Source organism: Gobio gobio, assembly GCF_949357685.1.
Source record: "Gobio gobio genome assembly, chromosome: 16".
NCBI lineage: Eukaryota > Metazoa > Chordata > Actinopteri > Cypriniformes > Gobionidae > Gobio > Gobio gobio.
In genome coordinates this window covers 20,856,017-20,879,722 of record NC_137109.1, presented here as the reverse complement: position 1 = coordinate 20,879,722, position 23,706 = coordinate 20,856,017, and the positions used below count along the sequence as shown (strand labels likewise).

Sequence of the window (23,706 nt, the reverse complement as noted above, 5' to 3'; positions counted from 1 at the left end):
AAGCTATAATGAAGACACTTATTCAGCACATGTCTAAGAACAACTGATTATACGCTACCGTTCAAAAGTGGTGCATTTTTTTTTTTTTTTTTAAAGCTACACTGTGTGATATTTTCCCCCATCTAGTGGTGAACTGGTATATGACCATCCAGTGAATTTTAGTTTCTGTTCTGTTCAATTCCGATTTCGTTTTAACTCCTACGGTGGCCGATTTAGTCCAAGATTAATATGGCTTCCTGTTCGACCTCGTCCACATTCAACACGGTGCCTGTGGGATATTCTGTGCGCAGTGGGATGGTTAGAACTCAACTGGCCTAATTATTCGGCTAGAAAGAACTGCAGCTAATCCAGAGTGAACTTTGATGATAGTAATGTTTATTCAGTCATCCAATTGCAAGGCATAAACAGGTTTGCATGGATATGTACATAAATGTGGTTTCTGTGAGAGAACAAATTAGGATGGTAAATATACATGATAATGACATGACAGAATATACACAGTTAAGAACTGTATAACTACACTTATAAGTTACATTTGTATAATGTAACCGTAAACCAGAGCTTATTGTACCACATATAGGCGCTAAATGCAGCTGCATTAAAAGGAGCGGAGCTGCCGCTGCTAACAAGCGGTGTCCGGTTACAAAAGTGTGTGCGCAGGTTTAGCTCTGTATAACAAGTGTTAATATGCTGATCAGACCTGATACATATTTCCATCAACATACATTACAAGCAAATATTTTCTATAAACGAATAAACATTGTTAATAACTGAATGATTATTCAAATAGGTGAGCATTACGCTATTGTATGTTGACACAAAAATACTTCTGAGGTGACATCAACTGAATTACGCGATGACACACTCTGAAACACATCCACAATGACAATAACTATTATTACTTACGGAGTAATTAACGCACAGAAATACCACACAAGGAAAAACAGACTTTTGAGGAATAAACAAGCCAGGAAAACTCCGTATAACTCTGTTACTGGAGCTGCTGAGATGAAAACTCTCTGTGCATGCACCAGACAAGTCTGAACAAGTTGACGCGCACAGTGTTAAAACCGGTTAAAACGCGAATGGCGAAGCTTGAATTTACGGGTATGTCCCTCGTTGGCTAATGTACTTTCAAGATGGAGGAGCAACATGGCGACCACCGTTAGATCCCATTACCTTATGTATTTTCAATGGCATATTATAAACTTACGAGAATACTTTATTACTTGAAAGAAGTAAATATACATTAATGAGCACATATATTTTTGAAAGAACTAAGTGTTTTTAGCTAAGAATAGACTAAAAAAGTTACACAGTGTAGCTTTAAAGAAAATTATACATTTATTCAGCAGTTTTCAACAAAATAAGAAATGTTTCTTTAGCAGCAAATCATCATAGCATGATTTCTGAAGCATCATGTGACACTGAAGACATCACTGCAATGATGCTGAAAATTCAGCTTTGATCACAGGAATAAATTACATTTTGAAAATATAAACATATTTCAGAATATTACTGTTTCACAAAATTATTGATACATTTAATTAAACCATTAAAATGTAATACACAAAACAAAAAACACAATTTGGTAAAAAAAAGAAAAGAAAAAAAATTCATAGGGCCCTAAACATGTTTTTTTTATTTTTTTATTTTTTATTTTAATAAATTATTGATAAATTGTATAAATATCATGATTTCAATTAATTAAAAAAAAATTATTAGTAAATGGTAGTCCAAAAAATGGAATCCAGAAAAATTAAAACAGAAAAAACGGAATGTGGGAAAAAAAATTAGGATTTCATAGGGCTCCAACATACTAACTTGGAATGTGACTTTAGAAAATATTCCTGTAAATTAATATGTCATGGTTTCCACAAAAATATGATAACATAATAAGAAATGTTTTTTAGCATCAAGAATGATTTCTGAAGGATCATGTGACACTGAAGACTGGCGTAATGATCCTGAAAATTCAGCTTTGATCATAGACATAAATGACATTTGAATATATATATACATATTTCACAATATTACGGTTTAACTGCATTGTTCATCAAAAATGCAGCCTTGGTGAGCATACGAGACTTAATAAAGACTAAATAAATCTTACCAAACCCACAGTTGGTAGTGTGTATATATACACACAATACACTGAATATATACACAGTATAGTTATTTCATCTAGTTGTGGATTGTTCTTGAATTTCTAGCAGATGAATATATTTTAGTAAAGATTATTTCATTTAATTCATACAATTATAATGTAGGTCCCACTTAGACCTTTTCCTTTAAACACACATTACAGCTAAAACATTATAACCTGGATGTGTGATCTTAAGTGAAAGTAGGTTAATATGATTTATTTGTCAGGTGTTATAATTGCCCCCAAACACTGACTTCTTACATTACATTATATATTAATCTTTCTCATTATCTAGTCTAATAATTGTATAGTTACTTTTTCCAAATATGTTTATTTTACTTAAATTTAGGTACATTTATAGTAGTCTGTGAGATAGTTTGCTAAAAATCAAATTTGCTCTCAGTCCCTCTTTTTCATCTCTCTATTTCTCTGCTCTCCCTCTCACGGTGACCTGCTGCTTATTGGTTGATTTGTATCCGCGTGAAGAGGGCTTGGCTCAATATATTAAGAGCAGAAGGAAGCTAGGCCTGACCCTCACAGGTTTAGTGCCGCTTAACGCCTCTGGCAGCTTGTATCAGCTTGAAAAGGGTCTGAGGAATAAAAGTCAGAGCTGTTTACTCTCTAGTGTCATTAGACTGCTACTTCCCTGCACTGAAACCCACCAGGTCTTCTCCTCCACATACATTCAAGACCACTTTCTTCACCAACACACTGGACTTCATCTATCCATCATGGCCGGGCTGCAGCACTACGGTTTCCCCGTGCACCACACAGGTTCATGTAAGGGTTGGGTACAGACCCCAAGGCACCATGTGTACCTTTATTCCAAACGACCTTGTTTACTAAGGCCTGTGCTGCAACACACAACGCAGGGGTTCTGACTAAACTACACTATGAGGGTGGCGAGAGGATGCGCTGAAAACTCTGCAGTGAACATCTTAGTCTCGAACTGCATCAAGGATTTACTAAAATGTGATATTTAAAAAGTATAGTGATTGCTTGGATGGTGAAAAATGGCCAATAATCTATATGAAAATTGGTTGGAAAGGCATGGGCTGAAAAACAAGAGGACTTTGTGACAATCAATTGGACATGGAAAGTAATTTCAGAGGCGGAGTAAATTTTGATGTGAGATTAAAAGACAAGACATTAATATGCACATACTAGGGACAAATCACGAAATAGTTGAATATTAACCCTTAAATGCATACCTCGGGTCTTTAGCGACCCGGGATGTTATTCAATACCCTCCTCTTCATTCATTTTTTGATTTAACCTTCTTAGTATTCCTCAATCAATTCATTATAAACAAAAGAAAAAAAAAAATAAAATTATAAAAGAATGCCTGTCTTTCCGTTCATTCCGTGCAGCGCGTGGTGGGAGCAGCGCCTCTGTCTGTGTGAATGAATGGTTTCATTTACCACACACACACACACACACACACACACACACACAGAAGCACGCGTGACGATCACAGTGTTTTCAGCCTCTGCTGTCTCACTATATGAATGCATGAACTTTATCTTCAGAGCCGCTCTGAGTCACTTCATGAGCATTTTACCATTTCATTTGAGAAAACTATTGTCATATCATAAAGGACTTCACAGCAACCCGTCAAAATACAAGTTCGGTTTAACCGGAAGAAATTATGACTATATATTATGAATATACAGTCAAACCAAAAATGTACTAGTGGGTGCAGGACACTATAGTTAATGTATGTAAGTAAGGATAGCAAAATAAAGTAAACTGTGACATATTATACCCAAGAATTCTTCACCAGTAAAATTGATACAAATTTGGCACCAAAATTATTCAGACACTTTGACCTGACCATGTTTTGCTTAAGTGATTTTCTTTAATTGCTAATGTGACCTTTTACACCACAGACTGAACAAAATTAAGCATTTCTTGGTCATTTGTTGACTTAAATTGGTATTATCTAATTGTGTACTTAAATTTAACAGCTGACAGCTGATTGGTTGATTGTAATCCATTACATACCTTTCTAATCAAAGTTATCTGACATTATCAAGATGAATTTGTTCTGACAGTTTAACTCTCAGTTCTTGTCATATTTTATTACTATTTTGTAAATTATAGCAAATAAACTGTGATAATGTGAGAAAATGTTGAAGGTGTCTGAATAAATTTTGGTTTGACTGCATTACTGTTGTACAGTAGAATTTAGCTACATCTCAGTGTAGTAATAATAATATTAACACTAATAATAATTATTAAACACTAATTCAAACTTTACTTGGTAACACTTTATTTTACAGTGTCCTTGTTACATGTTACATGTAGTTATCATAGTATTAACAGTAAATTATGTATAATTGCATGCAACTAACCCTCAACCAAACCCTAAGTACAGTTAATTAATATTGCTCAGTAGTAGTACTTAAATATATAATTACAGTGTAACGATGACACCTTAAAATAAAGTGTAACCCTTTATTTTAAATGAATAATCAATTGTCTTCCATGTTTTAACTGTAAAGCTCTGATGTGCAGCACTTTGCTTGACAAAAAAGTTTGTTTCATTTCATATGATTAAAAGATCAATTCAAGCAGTGGCGTAACTTTGCTTTGAAAAGTGGTGGGGACAGTGCCGCCGCTCCCATTACGCGCATCACGCGCTGTGTAGGGCACCACAACAGCCCGGGTGTCTATGCCCAAGACCAACCTAAAAAATGGTTTGCATTCAAACAAAAATGCAGTATTGCAGTAAGAAATATAATTTTTGCACTATAATTTTTATTTATATATCCGTATCAATTTGATAAATAAAATTATAGCCTAATATTGGCAGTCATTTGCCAATGGATCTTTGATTCAACCGATTGGCTCGTTTACTTAGAAGGCGGGACATATTCATTACGCGTTGCAGTTTCTCCCATTCATAAGTAACCGCACCGACGTCTTTCTATCTAGTATTTTGACTATATATGAGTTGCCAGTTCATGTGTGCTCATTTGTCTTGAAAAAATATCTGTAAGTTTGGCACATTTGGCTGCGTCATCCTCCAATGCCTTTCTTTTTTTTTTTTACTTGGCTTTTTCAGCTCCCCCTGGCATCTTTTTACTATCCATTTTATTCTTCCGCGATTAGCTTACTCTCCCCACATTATTAAATGACGGTTTTGTTTGTTTTTTTCTCAATGGCAACGACCTGAGTACACGCGACGCACTTGAGTTTAAAGAGAGAGCGTGCGCGCTCTGACAACAGAAAGCGGCAATTTTTAATGCACGGTCTGATGCGCTGATTTAAATTCAAATCTAGTGTAATGTGCTGTGTTGTTATATCAGTCACACAGTAACTTAACACATATAGACATATAGAGAAAACGAAGAGAAAGCAGCCGAGTCTGCCGGCCCAATTTATGAGCGGACAGAGCGACCCACCGGGAATTGGAGATGGTGCTTTTGCTTTAATACACACCTTCCGCAATCTATTTTTCAATTATTTTAAAAAAGTGGTGGGGACAATATCGAGCCTGGCAAAAAGTGGTGGGGACATGTCCCACCCGTCCCACCCGTAAATTACGCCTATGAATTCAAGAAATGTTTTATGCCTTAATTTGCTTGCCAGAAAAATTAAAATACACAACACAGAATTTTTGAAAAGAAAACATTTCATAGAATTGATTCTTAAATCATTGATTATAAAAATTTGATTAAACCATTCAAATGGAATCCAAAAAACACAGAATTTGGTAAAAAAAAAAAAAAAAGGAATTTGAGGGGGTAAAAAACATATTTCATAGGGCCCTAAACATTTTTTTTTTCTTTTAATAAATTATTGTCAAATTGTTGTTTCATGATTTCAATTTATTAGACATGCTTTTTGATTAGTAAAATTTAATTTAAATATTAAAATGGGAGTCCAAAAACATCTTTTTAAATGGAATTTGTAAAAAAATTAAATAAAACGTAATAACATACTAACTAGGAATGTGACTTTAAAAAAATATTCCTGTAAACCACAGCGTTAGTAACGCCATGGTCATGTGTTCAATTCCAAGGGAATGCATGAAGTGATAAAACGTATTTCTGAATGCAATACAAGTCACTTTGGATAAAAGCATAATGTGCCAAATGCCAACATTTTTTTAATTAAATAGGCCCAATTTAGAGTTCATATTGAATTTAACCACTGAAGACATGTTTTCAAACATACATTTTCAGAAGTTTTGCAAAAAAATATATCATACACCCATAGGGAAAAGCAAAGTAGGGAAGTGTCACATCGGAGTATTTACTTTTATATATGATATAATATATTTAATATAAATTTTGTTGGTGATCCTGCTAAGCCACTATTGACAGAATCAGGCATAAAATGCAAGAGAAGGACATGTTATTGAATTCTGCATTCAGTTCAGCAATTTTTCTTGCAGTGATGCCTGTCCTATCTGAGTTTTCCTGCTGCACTGGTATTCACCCACCTTTACACAGTAAGACAGCACAGGAATGTGTGATTATACACAAAATAAATTATTGCTATCTATAAATAGAAGCTGTCCTATTCTACCCTTAGACATCTTCAAGTCTCTGGAAAAATAACACCAGCCTATGCACTTCACCTCCATATAATAGGCAACCTTTCTGTAAACGAGAATTAATGATCATGTCTCCATTTTATTGTGTGGCTCATCCACTGTAAATGAGATGGTAAACAAACACCTCTTCTTCTTCTCTCAGACACCATGTGTAGTAATTTAGATTTGCTTAAGTCTATTATGTCCTAAATTAGTCGATTGCATTTAGACAGAAATGACACTGTAACGCTTCTTAATTGGGCCTAGTACATAGCCTTGCTGAACACCTCATATTGTTTGTATACTGGGTTATGTTGTGCTCCAAAATGCTGTGAATAAGAGACACATCGCAACACAATAAGGCAATAACTGCTAAAACTATACTAGCAATGTTAATTTAATTCAGACAGAACATTTTGTTTACATTTCAATGAACAAGTTTAACCTCAGCCTAAGATAGCAATGACCGGTTTATACAAATTCCAACCACAAGCAAAAGGCATTTTCTCAATCTGGCAAGTAATAATCTGATTAGCTGGATTTACACTTCCACTTTACATTTGAACTTCCAGGAGTGAAGCCATACAGGTTTTTATTGGTTCGTATGGAAACAGTGAAGTGTTTAACTCTTTCCCTGCCAAAAATGTAATTTTCCGTTATTTGTGAGAAAACGCTCCCGCCAAACTAGAGTTTAGATTCTCTGCCCGAGCCCGAATTTGACCGCAGGCTGGGTCGGGCCGATATTTCCCACCACTATCCTCGGGCTGGGCCGGGCCCTTGATCAAGCATTTGTGGGGGTTTTTTATCATTACTTTACTAGTCTAATTGGGTGGGGAGAAAGCTATGCCATAATCAGTAATATTATATATATTTTTAGCAAAGTAGGCATAAGTAACAAATTCTTACAAAGTTAAGTTTCTTCATTCGGATTCATTTGCGATCCATTCCATTCTGAATAAACAAAAAACGCAGTTTACATACTTCGTAGGGATGGTTCACCCTGAAATTAAAATAAAGCCATCTTTTACTCACCCTGCTGCTGTTACAATGTCCGTCTATCTTCTATAGAAAGTGTTCAGGAGTTATTCTATAAGGTTTTACGAGAAAGAAACCTTATTTTTCAGTCAAAATACTAGCTCGGCCATCTGTGCACGTTCCTGTGACGAGTGTGAGCCGTTAGCAGCCACTCATGCAATGTTGTCATTTTATTTCTTATCATATACCTTATAGAGAAGATAAGAGTCGCGTTTGTTTCTATTGAGCCTGATTTCTCAAAATGGTGCGTGTGTAACGCCAAACGGCCAAACTCAGTATTTTGACTGAATAATATGGTTTCTTTCTAGCAAAACCTTATAGTGTGCCTCCTGAACACTTTCCATATATGGGGCGCGTCTCACTGTATCATTGCGTGATACTATTGTATCCATTTCGTAAAGTTTTAGACTGGTCGCAATTTAACTGCCATTATATGGAGGAGTGCATGCAGGATGTTTTTTTGTTTTTTTCTGATTTTGAGGTCCGAAAAAGATAGAAGGACATAGGTCATTGGAACAACAGCAGGGTAAGTAAAAGATGGCTTTATTTTCATTTCAGGGTGAACTATCTCAAGATAATTATAAACATATTTCTGTAGTTCAAACAACTCAGAATTGTAGTTTCTGTAGTTTCAGAATTGGCCGTTATAACGCCCTACGTATTAAAAATTGGTCGGGTTTAAATCGGGGTAGGGCTCATAATTACAGATAATGTGTGTGGGGTCAGACACAACGTGCACGGGCTCGGGTAGGGTCGTGCCTGATTTTTTGGGCCTTAGCTATCTAAACACAGAACTTTTCTTTATTTGTAAGAAAACGCTCTCCCGCCAAACGGTAAATGGTAAGGGGTGCTATTACACATCTTCTGAAAGAGTACAGAATCTCCTGATCAAAGCACATGTGAATAAGTTGCAGAAACAAGTGATATCATATGTAATCATATGCATATGTAAAATAACGCAATCATCAACATTACACAGCATATAAATAAAAACTGTCTAATGTTACTGAATGAAATGTCGACCCAGGACGAGCTATAGGACTGTGCAAGCATTAGGGGTGTTGATGAACTTAATTTACTCCATCAATATTTTGATCATCGTTCTGAATCTGATCCAGATGTAGTCTTCGACAAAAACATGATTTTTGCTCAAAATGTTTTTTTATGAAACTTACCCATATTCAAGTGTTGATTAAAAAAATTATGCATAAAGCCATGCATGAATATTCTAGGGGCCATACATTTTTTGGGAAAATTATCAAAACCGCTGGCGGTGTCTAGAAACTTAAAATAAAAATAAAAATAAAAATCGCTGACAGAGAAAGAGTTAAAAAGGTACTAGGAGTTTACTATAAAGGCACTGCATGTTTTTGAGAAAGAACTAATGACTAACTTGAACGATACTCAGAGTTTGAGGCATCCAGTAGCAAGAAAAATAGACATCCAAAAGAAACAAAATAAAATTAAATGCATAGCCTCGTCTTTTTGTGTCTAACTTCTAAGGCCTTCTAAGGTGATTCTTGGCCAGAATAAGAATCAGTAGCTCTAGACAAAATCGATACTGTACTATGCGTCTCTGTCTTTACAGGCTCCAAACAATCCAAATTTTAATATGAAACTAAATTAATATGAAAATGTCTAAGGCATAATGAAAGAAAATGTTTTGACATTAGTCGATTAAAACAAGGACAACGCAGACTGATAAGCTGTAAAATGATTCAGTTGTTGTATTATGACTTGGAAATTGTATTTAAGCCTGTGTATTTTCATCTCCTGGTCGGTGTCCGCGTTATTGGCTGAAGTCTTTTAGGAGCAAGATAATCGGATCTACCTGCCCGTGCTAAATTTTCAGACTGGGCTCTCACAGACAGTTATAGAAGAGCGCAGTTATTTTCTTCTTCTCCAGGTAATTGAGGAACATGCTTTGGCAGGCTTAGAGAGCAGGGCACCTACACAGACAACACACCACAAACACACACTCCCAAACGCATTAACAAACCCAAACACCCCATCTTCCAACACTCTTTTATGTCAAACCGCAACAGAGCACAGATTCTCCCTAAATTTCAAATGTCACAAGAGAGAACGCTCTATTACTGCCTCCTCAACACATGCTCGCACACACACATGCGGCCGCAGCCGGCGCTGTCTCACATACGAATGTCTCCATTGACAAAGCAGCGTGCTGGCAGTCCCAGCAGCAATGTTCTTCGGGCCAGGTCACGGCACTCTCACACATTCCCATCAATGTTTCATCATGTGCATTTAGTGTTTCTGAATGCATTTTCCCTTTTGGGTTATGTAAAAATAGCTTATGTAATTGGGCACTTATATAATGAAGCATTATAAATTATATTTATTGATTTTGGTAGTGGAATAAGAGTGAATTATCTGCTGCAATGCAGATTCTTAATTTTTTAACACTCCTCTGATAAGGACACTGCTGTCAGGCTGAGGAACAGAAAGCACAATATGCAGCTTTGGAATTAGCAACAACAATTTCATCCCTTCTAAACATAGACACGATGTTGAGTCATTTACACCGGCATAATGCAATCAGCAGCGAGAGAAAATAAAAAACAGACCTCAGAACATGTCGTGAACGTGTGGGTGGATTGCAAATAGTTTGCACCAGTGCTCGGACAGAATTATGAGAGGAGTTAAACAACCTCTGCCGAACATGATTACCGGTCGATAACGACAAGGAAAATGACCTCAAAAGGACGTACCTTAATCCGTACAGCACGGTGCCATCGGGGTGCAGGCGTATCATTCGGTTCTTAACTGTCACTCCGTGAACGAAGGATTTCTTATCGTTGAGGAAGTAGGTGTCGGGCACCCACAGCTGGTCAGCGACGCGGTTATCCAAGGTTAGGTTCAGAGGGATCTCAGAGTAAGACAAGCGCTTGTCTCGCCAAGCTTGCTGGAAATACATGGTCAGGGTGTAGTCCTGAAATAAGAGGAAAATGAGGATCGTTAGGAAATAATGGAAAAATACAACAGATTTTAAAAAAGCATCTCTCTCTGCATTTGGATTTAAATTCCATGTTCAATTTGCTGTTAATGCAGATTACAGGTTAAAGGTATATGAGCATCTGCCTTAAAGGGGTACTTCAGCGCTGGGAAGATTAATGTGTATTTAAACTGGGTCATTTATGTAGTATAAATGTTAAATTATTTTTGAATTTGGTGCTGGACTAGACTGGCTAGACTGAGAAAAGACGTGTGGGTCCACTCATGTGGATGAAAGACAACAACTCCCAGAATGCACTTGACTCGCTGCCCAACAACGCCACTCCCAAAGCCATGGCTACTGGTTATCACTTGCCCACCATGACACCGCCCCCACTGTTGTTTTGACTATCATAGTAATATAATAGTTTCGTTCAGTTAGAGAATAGACCCTACAATTAAAAACTGAGTGTGTCTTTTCAATAACGTGTGAGCGAGCCGAACGAAAGTCACGGCACAAACGCAGCAGGAGTCAGATTTAATTCATCACGAGAGCGCAGAGCTCAGGTAAGTGCGGCATCATTCACGGTGTGTGTCCAGACTGGTGCATTATCAGATCGCATATGGAAGCTTAACTTTCATAGGAATTCAGTGAAAAGTTGAAACACTCGTTTTGCTCTGCACTGCTCCGTTATGAATGCCCGAGCCGAGCGGCCGTGCGCATTTGCATTCTGTGTGTGAGATCCCTCCCCTATGGTCGGGTTGAAAACATGCGGAACTAGCTCCTGTAGTCTCTAGCCTCTGGCCAAAAAATCCTCAGATGACGCAAAATGACGATATTTGCATCATCGGAGGATTTTTTCCAGAAATAAAATGCATAATTATCTTGTCTAGGAAAATACGATAATTCGAATATACTACCGGGTTTCTACTGATACAAAGCCTAATGCTAATCGCTGAAGTAACCCTTTAAGCCACAATATGTAATTGTCGCTGCAAGAGGTCTCTTATTCAAAACAAAGGTGTAGCTTGATTTCGCGTAGCTTTTATTATGCCGCAGACGAGCGTTTCTGCTTCTTCCACTCATGCTTATGTGGGGTAACGTAGCGCTGTTTTATCATATTAGACACATTTGAGTGTGTTGAAAGTTATTTTATAATGCTACTCTGTTCGTTCGCTCGACAGCTACTATGAGACACACTGCAGTGAGCTAGATCGATATTAGGCATGGTAAAACACGGTACTAGCGGTAAATCAAGAAAACAAGACTTAAACAATAAGACTAACTGTGTTGAGCTGTATAACAATGATTTGTTTTCTGTCGATGAATGTCTCCAAACAGTTGCTCACCTGTCTAATAAAACACATAATATATTAAAGCATCTTTGGTGTTTCCATGGTTTCTACAAAATAAAACCGTAAATCGTAACGCAGGTATGATGTCATTGATAGGCGACGCACGGACACGGTCCATGTCCTGGTTAAAATTTCTTATTTAAACAATCTTGGATAATGCTGGATGGGATAACAAGTACTAAAGTCAACAAAATATATAACATTGTTCTATTATTTTTTGGATATTTGAATCCAAAAATCTAACATGTTGTGCCTTTACACAATCAACAGGCAACCAACACTATGATATTTTTGTATGTTTTTACATCAATATTTAATATTAATAACTAAGACTGACATTAATATTTCAAACCACACTGTATATTAAACTTTAAAACCGCACTGTAAAAAGTGGAAACCTGTGGATGTTACTGTAAGGAGCTTTTCCCACCTGATCTAAACCTTTAGATTTAGATCAGGTCACTTTAAAAAGTTTAGATTTCTTGGTCTCGATTGTCTTATTGTAAAAACACTAAGGGTAAAAAGTTCTTACAATTTTTTTATACTTTATTTAAAATGTGTACATAGTGTACCAACCTAAGAATACAAAGAAAATCAAACAATAAAACCATGACAACCCTAACAAAACAGGGGGGTCAACATAAGCAAAGCATAATCACAGACTCAATGGATTATTAGAGTGAGAACAATAATAATACACTATTCTGACTTGAGGAAATCCACAAAGGGCTGCCATACAGTTTGGAATTGGTGAGGAGATTTGGACTCCAAGGAGCGTATCCTCTCCAGTTGTATGACATGAAACAATTCACACAGCCAAGCATTGAAACATAGAGAGTCTGAAGATTTCCCGTTTAAACGTTTTTTTTGTTGTTTTTTTCACAACAGTCATGCCCATCAATTGAGGTCGTTGATGAGAGTTTGGAATAGTGTTTAATGTCTCAGAAGATCTGAGAATTGCAAGACCATGGTCTGGCTTAATCTCCTTTTGAAAAACCTTTGAAAAAAAAAAAAAAATTATAATATGGCAGTCCAAATATTAAACAATTTGGGACAATAACCAAAACAGGTCAGACAAAGAACCCTCCAGTGTTTTACATCTGTCGCAAACTGGAGGAATAGAATTGTATATTTTACTCAATTTAGTTTTGTAATAATACAATCTATGTACCACTTCAACTTGTCTTTCAACTTGTCTCTCTTTATTGAGCAGTCTTGAATTTCATTGAGACTTTCATTCCAGGTTTCATCCGATACTTCTTCATCAAAGTCCTTAGCCCAGGCTTCTTTTATAATTTGTGTTCACAGGCAGTTTGAAAGCATTAACATAGCATGAAACCAAATGACTAGAGCTTGGATTTACCAAAAAACATTGCTCAAATGTATTGATTTTTTTATGTATTTGAAAGAAGTTCTTATTCTCACCAAGTCTGGAGAAATTCAGTAAAAGCAGTAATATTGTGAAATATTATTACACTTTAAAATTAAAAATGAATGACTATTTCTATATATTTTAAAATCTTTGTAATATGTTGATTTGCTGCTCAAGAAACATTCTGTATTATTATCAATGTTGAAAACAGTTGTGCTGCTTAACCCTTAAACACATCCCTCGGGTCTGTAGCGACCCAGGACGACATTCAAAACCCTCCTCCTCATTCATTTTTTTAAGTTAGACATCAACCTTCTTAGTATTCCTCAATCAGTTAATTATAAATAATATAACAGGAAAAAAATAAAATGATAAAAAAATGTCTGTTTCCTAATTAATCTTTAATATTAAAAAGTGTATAGGGTCGCTAGCGACCCGAGGTATGTAATAGTGCAAGTATTTTTTTCCTGTGCACAAATATTTAAATATCTCATGATATTTAATTAACAGATATTTAGGGCCAGATTTACTAACAGCTTGTGCCAGCGCAACAAGCTCTTATGGCGTTAAAAAACTACAGTCAGGATTTACTAAAGACACGCAGTGATAAATTAGAATTGTGCTCTCACGCTAATTTGCCGTGTTTAGTAAATCTGGCCCCTACGCTAATGAGTAAGTGCAATTCACCTTTATTCCTCAAGTTGGCACTGTTTGATATACAAGGATGAGTATCACTCATAATTACCTCAGGCAAAAAACACAAGAATTTCATCTGCAAAACGAAATGGCTTTACTGCAGAGCAATTACTGAATGCAATCAAATATAAGTGTCACTGTCATTTGATGGTGGATGTGGTGAATAAGCTCCCAGATATCAAAATATTGATTTTAAAGACATTGAAAACGATAGTTTTGAGCAAATGTTTGAGATGGTGAATATGAGCCAGATGCTGAATGTACTGGGGTTACACTGTGATGATGACAGTGATGGTAAAATCATCTGCTCAAATTAAAGATGCAGTGTGTAGTATTTATGAGGATCTATTGACAGAAATGCAATATGAAATACATAACTATGTTTTCAGTGGTGTATAAAGACCTTATGTAACCCTTCCTTTTTGAACCACCCACTCTAAGCGGGACTCGAACCTGGGTCCTCGGGAATGAGAGTCAGATGCTCTAACAAGGAGGCCAAGCCTCTGTTACACTTACATAATGAACTGTTATGTTTTTTGAATGAGCCATTTCTATCTACACAGTCCGAAAACCTAGGCAGCTGACTCGTTGCCTCGCTGCCTTATCAGACAATGACTTGTAAGGCAGCGTTTTGTGCATGAAGGCACCTCACGAAACTAATTTCGGACAGACTTCTTAGGCAGTGTAACCTTTTAATGATCTACAGCAAAATAGAGCGAGCATTGGTGAGAACTAAACAAATATTTAACTACTACATTAGTAATTTATTGATAGAAATGACATCAGAAGTAGAAAATGTTGGTACAAAAACGTACATTTACACACAAACTGACAACTTTCGGACGCCATCTTTTTTTCCCAGCTCAACTGTCACAGAATGGAAAGCACAGGATTGTGGGATATCAAAGGCAGCGAAGGATACAAATATGCTACCTTCAAAAATCGATCAGATGAATGTATCTCTGGAGACAGGAAGTGAAGCTAACATCAGATTCGGACGTGCCTTGGTGCCTTCCTGCCTTGAAATGTGTCATTCGAAGGCAGCATTTTCCAGGTTTCGGACGCAACCTGTATGTATCCCCTTACAGTGTGAAGTCGCTATTTTGCGCCGTCATGTTTCTACAGTGGCCCTAAACGGACAAACTTCTCTACAGGGCGCTAGCTACTCTCTGCTCTCTCAGACGAAGACATCTTTGTCCTGTGTCGGCCACCATAGCTTCACTATGTGCTTTGAAATGGAGGGGTGAGCAGTGGGCGGTTGCAATTCGCAACCTAGATGCCACTAAAATTTACACAGTGCACCTTTAAACCCTTCCAAGTTTCAAAAGGTAACGTAATATGCTTTATTTTATTCTTTTGTAATTGTTATTAAAATATCAGATGTTGGTGTTAGATATCCGTGTTAGATAGGTTCGGGTCGCTAAATACCTGCATATGTAATAATGATTGGCGAAACCATCATGCATTTAAGGGTTAATATTTTTATGGAAACAGTGAACTTTTTCTTCAGGATTCTTTGATGAATATAAAGTTCAAAAGAACAGCATTTATTTAAAATCGAAATCTTTTGTAAGTTGTCACTTTTGATCAGTTGCATGTGTCCTTTCAGATTAAATGCATAAATGTCATTAAGAAAAAAAAATCTTACTGACCACAAACCTTTTAATAGCAGTGTAGGTTGATCATATTTATTTGAATTTATTCATTTAGATGTTACCACATGAAGCATAATATAACGTTTTTAGTCACAACAAGTCTCATAAAGTTGCTTATAAAATAATATCTTAAATAATACAGTAGCAAGCACATTTATTGCCTATTTCATTAGTTACTTCAAACTGTTGTTAAGCCATTTATTAGCAGTCGCCTTCTTTCAGATCATTAGTCAACAAATCCTCGGTAAACACCGCAGATGGTGGCAGGCACGCAGATGCACCTTTTAATTTAACCCAGCTGAGTGCTCGCTAAAACTGCCTCAGTCACAAATCACTTTGCGTTTCAAGTCATTACAAGTTCATTCCGATTTGGATGTGACCGAAAGTGATGATGTCCGAGTGCGAGTTGTTTACTCTGTAATTAGCCCATCCATTTCCCCCAGTTTGACACATTCAGGCCGATTTGTTGACTGGCTGCAATCATGATAGGCTGGCATTATTGCATTGACAGAGTAATCAGCCAATCACAGTGAAGCATCAGCTGTTGTAGCATCAATTTTTATTTATATAAAAAAGCAGCTTTACACCCTATTTGAGCTTATATTTTGTAATGTTTCTCGTTTTAATTCTATACTGTCATTTATTTTCTCATCCGAACTGTTTTTGAGCAGGCACTTTTCCCATGCCTCCTGGGATAAAATGCCCCTGATTTTATCTTTGGTTTGTTTTGGGAGTGCTTTGGATGTGTTTATCAGCGTGGCCAGAGGATGAGGGGGCAGTGGGCTGGCTGAACGGTGGCAGGCAGTTTCTAGCCCCATATTTATCTCTCCGTGCTTCTCCAGCAGTGACCTGTGAGGGAACTCTTAAAACCGGCAATCGTCTTGTGCCAAAAATAACCAGCGCACTTGATAAAGTAACTCTCAGGCATTAAAGGACAAACCTCCCTCTGATTCAAAAGCCGCTGGAAGAACCAGCTGTGACTCACACTGTCCTGCATGTGCACATTCAAACAGTCACTTCAGCATGGGCAAACACACGCTAAACACACCTGCACACACAGACGCCCCAATTCACCATGACATGTCCCATACACATATAAAATACCACTACTGTTTCGGATACTAATTGGTATTTTATGGAAATTATTTAAAGAGGACTAATTATGCTTTGTTACATTTTTAATGTAACAATGGGGCTCATTCATGAAACTTTAGTAAATATAAATAAATTTGGAGCAATTTGCACGTAAAACGGACCTTCCCTAAACCTCTCCTCCGGATTCACAAACGTTTCGTAAATATACGATTTGATAGTTAAACCAAAGTCCCTTTAAGACTTTTCACTCGGCGGCCATCTTTGAAATGCCTCTCGGGCATGCAAGCACAGCTCCTACCTCTTTGAATGGGGAACATCAAATTCTCCAACACTGTTAGAGTGAAATCTGACAATAACTGTCTCATAAATTTAGTTGATAAACGCTTGAATCATGACAAAAAAAACGCATTTTTCAGCTTGGACAAAGCTAATGTGCATTTCAGAACCGGAGCTACTAACGGGAGCTGCAGTGACGCGGTGATCTTACTAGTCAACGATTGGCTCTTTCATTTAGAAGGTGGGGTTTATTTGCCATATTGGGCGTTGCACTTTCTCCCATTCATAAGTAACCGGAGTGCACTGTCTTCCTATATATAAAGTCTTTGGTTAAACGTGTGTATATTAATGAATTCCAATCATTTGTAAATAGGGCACGTGTGCAGACTCATTCAAAATTAGCATAATCCCCGCATATGAATTACAACTAGGTAAATTGCGTGTCCAGGAATGCTGTGGAATCTTCTGGACTCCCTTCTAAGGTTTGGCTCCATTATATTGCATAAATGCTATTGAGACTAATAGGCCATAATATAGACAATAAAAATTCAATTATCGTGTGTCCACCAAAGCCTGGTTCTCTTCTGAAAACAGCCAGCTGGTGACGCTTGAGAGCGCTTTGAAGGCACAGCGTTTTTTTCAAGCTGAGGCGCTTTGGTTGCTATGATTTAGAATATCCATGGCAGTAATGTGTTACTAGCATCTCATTTTGAAGAATATTACTGAATATAAAAATGCAGTAACCAGCAAACTTCTCCTCCCAATCATTGTATGAGTAGGATGATTGGTTGGTGTATTATTTGTCCCGCCTCTCCACTGTGATTGTCGGCTGGGTAAAAAAAAAAAAAAAAAGACTGGGCAAACGACCTAGTGAAATATTATTATGCTACAAAGTGCATCAAAATGCAGTGTACTCAGTTTGCTTAAAAGAACACAATGTCTGAATGTTTTATGCACCTTTTACACGTGTTAGCAGCTGTACATTTCTTTCATACCAACTAACATTTTGAAAACACAAACATTTTAATGAATCCAAAACTTTACGTCAAAACGGCTTAATGAACGCTTTACAAAACAAAATAAAAAATTCTGCTTGTGCTTTATCAATGAGACCCAAAGTGTGTAATGTTGCTGTTTGAGAATGAGAAAGGTCCACTCCAAAAGGAGTTATTCTCTATGGGCGTTTTCACACCTACCTTGTTTGGTCCGGATTTTCGGACTTTTCAGTTTGGTCCGAATCAAAATTGCAGATGTGAAACCTCCCCCGTACCACGGTCCGGACCAAACAGACGAAATTTTGTCCGACGAAAAGAGGTAGTCTCGGTCCGGATCAAACTGAACAAAGGTTCGGTTCTTTTCTATGTGAAAGCATTTTCTGTATGGTTCGGACTTTCAGACCATTTACAGGAAGTTCCTGTTTATGTTTAAATATTATAACGTTATTTTTAAATTCAATCTAGGCTACATTGATTATGAAAAGTGAAAATATGCACAATATGTCAGTAGACAGAAAGTCAGAAATAATTTTGAACGAAATTTTGTATGATTTTGCTTAGAAAGCATTTCTTTAATGGGAATTTCGTTTTGTATAAATTGTATCTTAATTTTAATCAACGTTTAATCAGATAATTGCCTGGATTTAATAAATAAGAAGCAAATAGTCTATATCAGACAATAATCACGGGAGCAATCACATGCTTTACTACACATGAACTGGAGCGGGTCTCAAATAAACCGAAAATCCGCAGGCTACTTGCCTCACAAACATGAGAAATATGTGTATATAAAGCTTGAAATGTCCACTTTTAAACGTAGCGAATAAAAAAATAGTCAAGCAATGCGCACTGTTCAATAGTGGCAACGATATGCGTCCGTTCATTCAACTTGTCAAAAACGCTGACGTCAGACGCACGTCCGTTTACAAACCAATCAATGTCCAGATGCAGCCCACATAGATGATGACGAGTGGACGCAAGTGCGTCATGTAAAGTTCTTTAGTCTACTCACATAATTGCAATGTGAAACCAAACCAAAACTAACCGAATATATAAAAAGTATCAAAACATGAACTTCGGTTCGGACCTTGGTGCGGACTTTCAGGTGTGAAAACGCCCTAAATCAGTAAGCACAACTCCCTGAAACGCCTCGATTGTAGCCTCGAACACATAACAGTATTCATCATTTAAATAATTCCCACCCAAGGTACACACAAAATAAAGGAGTGAGGCCTGGTTGAGTTGCGTCAGTAGTGTGTTGAAACTGCCGGTTATAGTATGGGCCGTGACATTTCCAAAACACGTTCAAAGTGGCTGACCAATCACAACCATAGACTGTATAAAACAATGGACGTAGTGTTCGTGACATCACCCGTAGGTTTCTGAAGAGCATTTTTGAAGCCCAAAGTGGGCGGAGCCGGCCGCCGCCATCTTGGCAGTGCGCCACCGTGCGTCACTCTGGGATAACCGAAAATGGGCAAAGAGGCGGGACGTGGGTGGAGCTGAGGTGCCTGGTTGCTGAAACCACGCCTGCCTAGCTCGACCATAGTGGCCACGCCCCTTAATTATGCAGAACTTCAAGGCTTAAAGGTGCTGTAGGAGATCTGGTAAATGCTAACTTTAGCCTGATAGCACTGAAACTGTACAATCCCACCCTCCCTGCAAATTGCTGTTCAAAGCCACACCTCCTGAAAGCATGAACGCGCACAGCCCAGAGAAAACGTACAACTGCAATACATCATGTGTCATTCACCGGTGAGGAAACTTTATAGTGCAGTTAGTAAAAGTTCAACATATCAAACTTTAATTTAAAAACGGAATTAGATGCAACAAATTTTTGGTTTGTTTAGCTAGCAAAACTTGTCAGTGTGTAATAATATTACTTGAATGCCAGGGATTCCCTGATGAGAGTCTGCTTCACTCCGATGATGTCTCTATGGAGACAAGCACCTTGTCCGACTTGAGCATACAGGGGGACACTGGCCGGCGGGGTCGTGCTAGGGGGCAGCTACCTCAAAGGGTCACATGTAGGGGCTGCAGAGGACGGGGCGGAAGGAGCGTTAGGACTCACACTGGAGGATGCACATCGTGTTCAAAATCTGCACACTAGACAAATTGCAGATGAGCAGGTAACTGTAGATCGTTGTTTATTAAAACTTGTTAGAAGGCCACTTGTTGTCAGTTCTGAAGGAAGGTCAGGTTGTTGTTGCTGCCTGTCTGCCATTCTCGCTCTGTCTGCACAGCGTACGTGAACGCGCTGATGACGTATAATGTCTGCGTGAACTGGCTGCGCAGTGGTATGCAAACACACATTGACTGACAGGGAACACATGCTATAGGATCGTTCGGACTGAATGCAAGGATTGAACGAACATTTTATAGTCCTTCCACAGACGTTATATATTTATAAAAATACATTTTGACCGCTTAACAGAGTGATTGCTATCAGGATATGAGGAGACTTTCTCCAGCATAACAAAAAATGTTTGTGCAGAGAATCACCTACAGCATCTTTAATATAATTTAAACAAATGATTTCTAAAAAAATTAATAATAATAATCACCCCCCCCCCCCCCCCTCACAGTTGTCATGAAGGTCAAAATGAGCTATAAAGACCAAAACTTTTTGTACCAGGCTGTAAACATATTTTTTTCTGCTGTACAGATTTTATAACAAGTTGAAGTCACTACCGTGTTGGATTCAAGAGAGAAGGTTGCCGCTTGATCACAACACACCGGTCCAGCCAACCAATCAGAGCCAGTTTTGCCAGATTGGGTCAACGATTTCCAGCCCAAAAACTCACTAAAACCCGCCCATTCACCGATACATGTACAATAATCCTACAACAAAAAATTAACAACAAGAATGCATTTACCTATGTGTTGTGCTACAGTACATATTTGAAGAGTTTCGTTGCAAAACGAGATATATCCATTTTGAGAAATGTTGGTTATTTGACATTATTATTTAAGACATCAACAGTCAAGTTCATTCACAATTTTTTGTACATTAAACTATTACTTGAGCTCAGTGAAGGCCGGGACACAATATTCTTCAAATCCAGGATATTTTTTATTTAATTTTATGTCCATAAATAAGTCAAAAACCATGCCAAAATGCAACATATTTATCTTAACATTGTCAAACATCTTAAATTGGTTAAAAAAACAATACATCATAAATATATGGAATAGTATATACAAAGATTGATTAATAATAATACGATTCCGAGTTAGTTTTGGTCAGAACATACACAACATAACGTTTTTTTTTTTTTTTTTTGCAAAACGCTATATATCCACCTTAGGCTATATTCTACTACTGTAATACCATTAAGAAAAGCTAGTGAATCAATGTTTTGTGTGTGTGTGTGTGTGTGTGTGTGTGTGTGTGTGTGTGTGTGTGTGTGTGTGTGTGTGTGTGTGTGTGTGTGTGTCGGCATGACAGACCAACATTACTCGCAGTCGCACGATGACAACAATTAATCTTTGGATGTTTTCCCTCCCCTGAATGCCTTGCCCGTTTGTCTTCTCCCTTTGATGATTTTCTTAAGATGCCTTCCTCTTTCTCCCAACAGCAGCTGGAATGACCGGCTCCAATCCGTCATCGAAATCCATAACGTTAGCTTGACTCTGAAGCTTTGATTCTCTGACTGACAGACAGCTGTTGATCAGTGACGTAGCCTACGTGACTGACAGCTCGCCTACAGTATAAACTGGTAAACGTTTTTTAGTTAGCCTATTGAATCCTCTTTTTAAAAATATGTTTTTTTGTTTTGATATTATCGTTAAATCACTGAGCAAACTCGGAGCACTTCACCGGCGGTGACTCTCTCCTCGCGTGACATCCTGAGCTTGCGCGGCATCCTGAACGTTCTATATCGCACTTTGTAAAGAAACTGGGCTGGCGGATATCGCGTTTTGTGAAAAAATACATTTTGTAGTTGGCTTAAAATGTACATTTTCAAATCTTATTAATGGCAGCAATTCACACATAGATTAAGGTACATCTAAACAGTGATTTCCAATAATAAAATCCAAATGTCAAAAAATGGCGTTTATCGCGTTTTGCAACCAAACTCTTCATTTGTAGAACATAACAATTAATCCATTTTGACTGTGTTAAATTGATTCAAACCTCTGTCAGCAGCTGTCAGGATGAGTAGAGCGCAGTCTAGATGGTTTAAAAGGTGCAGATATCCTGATCAGGCCACTGTGCACACGATGATGGACAGGAGTCATATATTTGATTTCAATTCAAGTCATTAAACTGTGCTCTTAAGAGTTGGTTATATTTATAAAGAGTCGAGTCACAGGTATAACCCATGTTTTGAGAGTTGGTTCACTCTCCCGCTCATTACATACTGTAGATAACTTATTGTATATTTATGCGTCTCCCTGCTGATCACTGATTGGCTAAAAGTATGTGCTTTTATGTGCATTTCGACATCAACACCAACTGACTCTACGCTGGGCCTGTGTAGTTAGTAACGTCATGATGACTGGTTTTATGGAGTAGCTTACATGCACACTTGAATTTGTTATTAACCAATTAGACTATAACATTTTGATGTTTGAAAACCGCCACACTGACCCCAAACCAGCCCAAATTTTGCCCACCTGCCCAAGCCCGTTTTTACCCGCACAATCAAATTCAAAACCGCCTAATCTGGCAACATTGATCAGAGCAGAACATTGCAAACTAAATAGAGTGTTACTGACAGACTGGAAAGAGAGGTGCTGCAATAATGTAAAATATCTGAAAATAGTGATTTATTAGAATTAAATATATTTTCAACGTTCAAGCATAAAGACCTATTCTAGTCAAAATCACAAAACTATTCTGATAAGAAAACCCAAATTCATAAAAATCCAAATTATACTGATAAGAATCCAAATTATTGATGATAAAGATTTGACTACCTAAAACTACTAATGAAATGCAGATGGTCAATTGTCAGTGGTGTGAGCTTGACTCTCATAATTCCCTCCGATCTTTAGCATTTGTCATTATGCATAGAGTAGGTTAAAGACGGTGCTGAGCATCTACGCTGCAGGTTTCCCTCAGGAGAAGCAGCTGATGCCTTGGGCGACAGAGTCACTTTAGCCTCCTCAAACCCTTAAAGGGATTGGTTCACCCATAAATGAAAATTCTGTCATCTTTTACTCGCTCTCATGTGCTTCCCAACCCATTAGACTTTCTTTTTTGTGTGGGACATAATAGATGATATTTTGAGAAATGTGTTTTTGTCCATAAAATGTGATACAAAAACTGTTCGGTAACCAAACCTTTCTTTTGTGTTCCACAGAAGAAAGAAAGTCATACAGTTTTGGACTGACATGAGCGGGAGCAAATGATTACAGAATGTTCAGTTTTGGGTGAACTCTCCCTTTTTAATTAAAATCCCTATTCCCACATGAGACGTTCAAGGAATAAATTCCATACTTTGTGTGTTACAATGCATTATTCACGCTCATGTCGCTCCAAACATGTTTCACTTAGGGTGCGTTCCATTCAACCATAAATGCCCTGCGAAGTAGACTTCACAGTGTATTCCGCCATCTTAAGTGAGATTCCAATGCCT

General features: G+C 37.6%; 1 protein-coding gene across 2 annotated transcripts in view; it reads right to left on the bottom strand.

The window, feature by feature from the left end:
- gabrb2a (gamma-aminobutyric acid type A receptor subunit beta2a) overlaps positions 1 to 23,706 on the bottom strand; it is a 93,217-nt gene that overhangs the window by 50,030 nt on the left and 19,481 nt on the right. For both annotated transcript variants that reach the window (XM_079839831.1, XM_079839832.1), the window contains one exon: positions 10,454 to 10,674. In XM_079839831.1, coding sequence (XP_079695957.1) covers positions 10,454 to 10,674 — 221 coding nt within the window. The remainder of the gene's footprint in view (positions 1 to 10,453; positions 10,675 to 23,706) is intronic.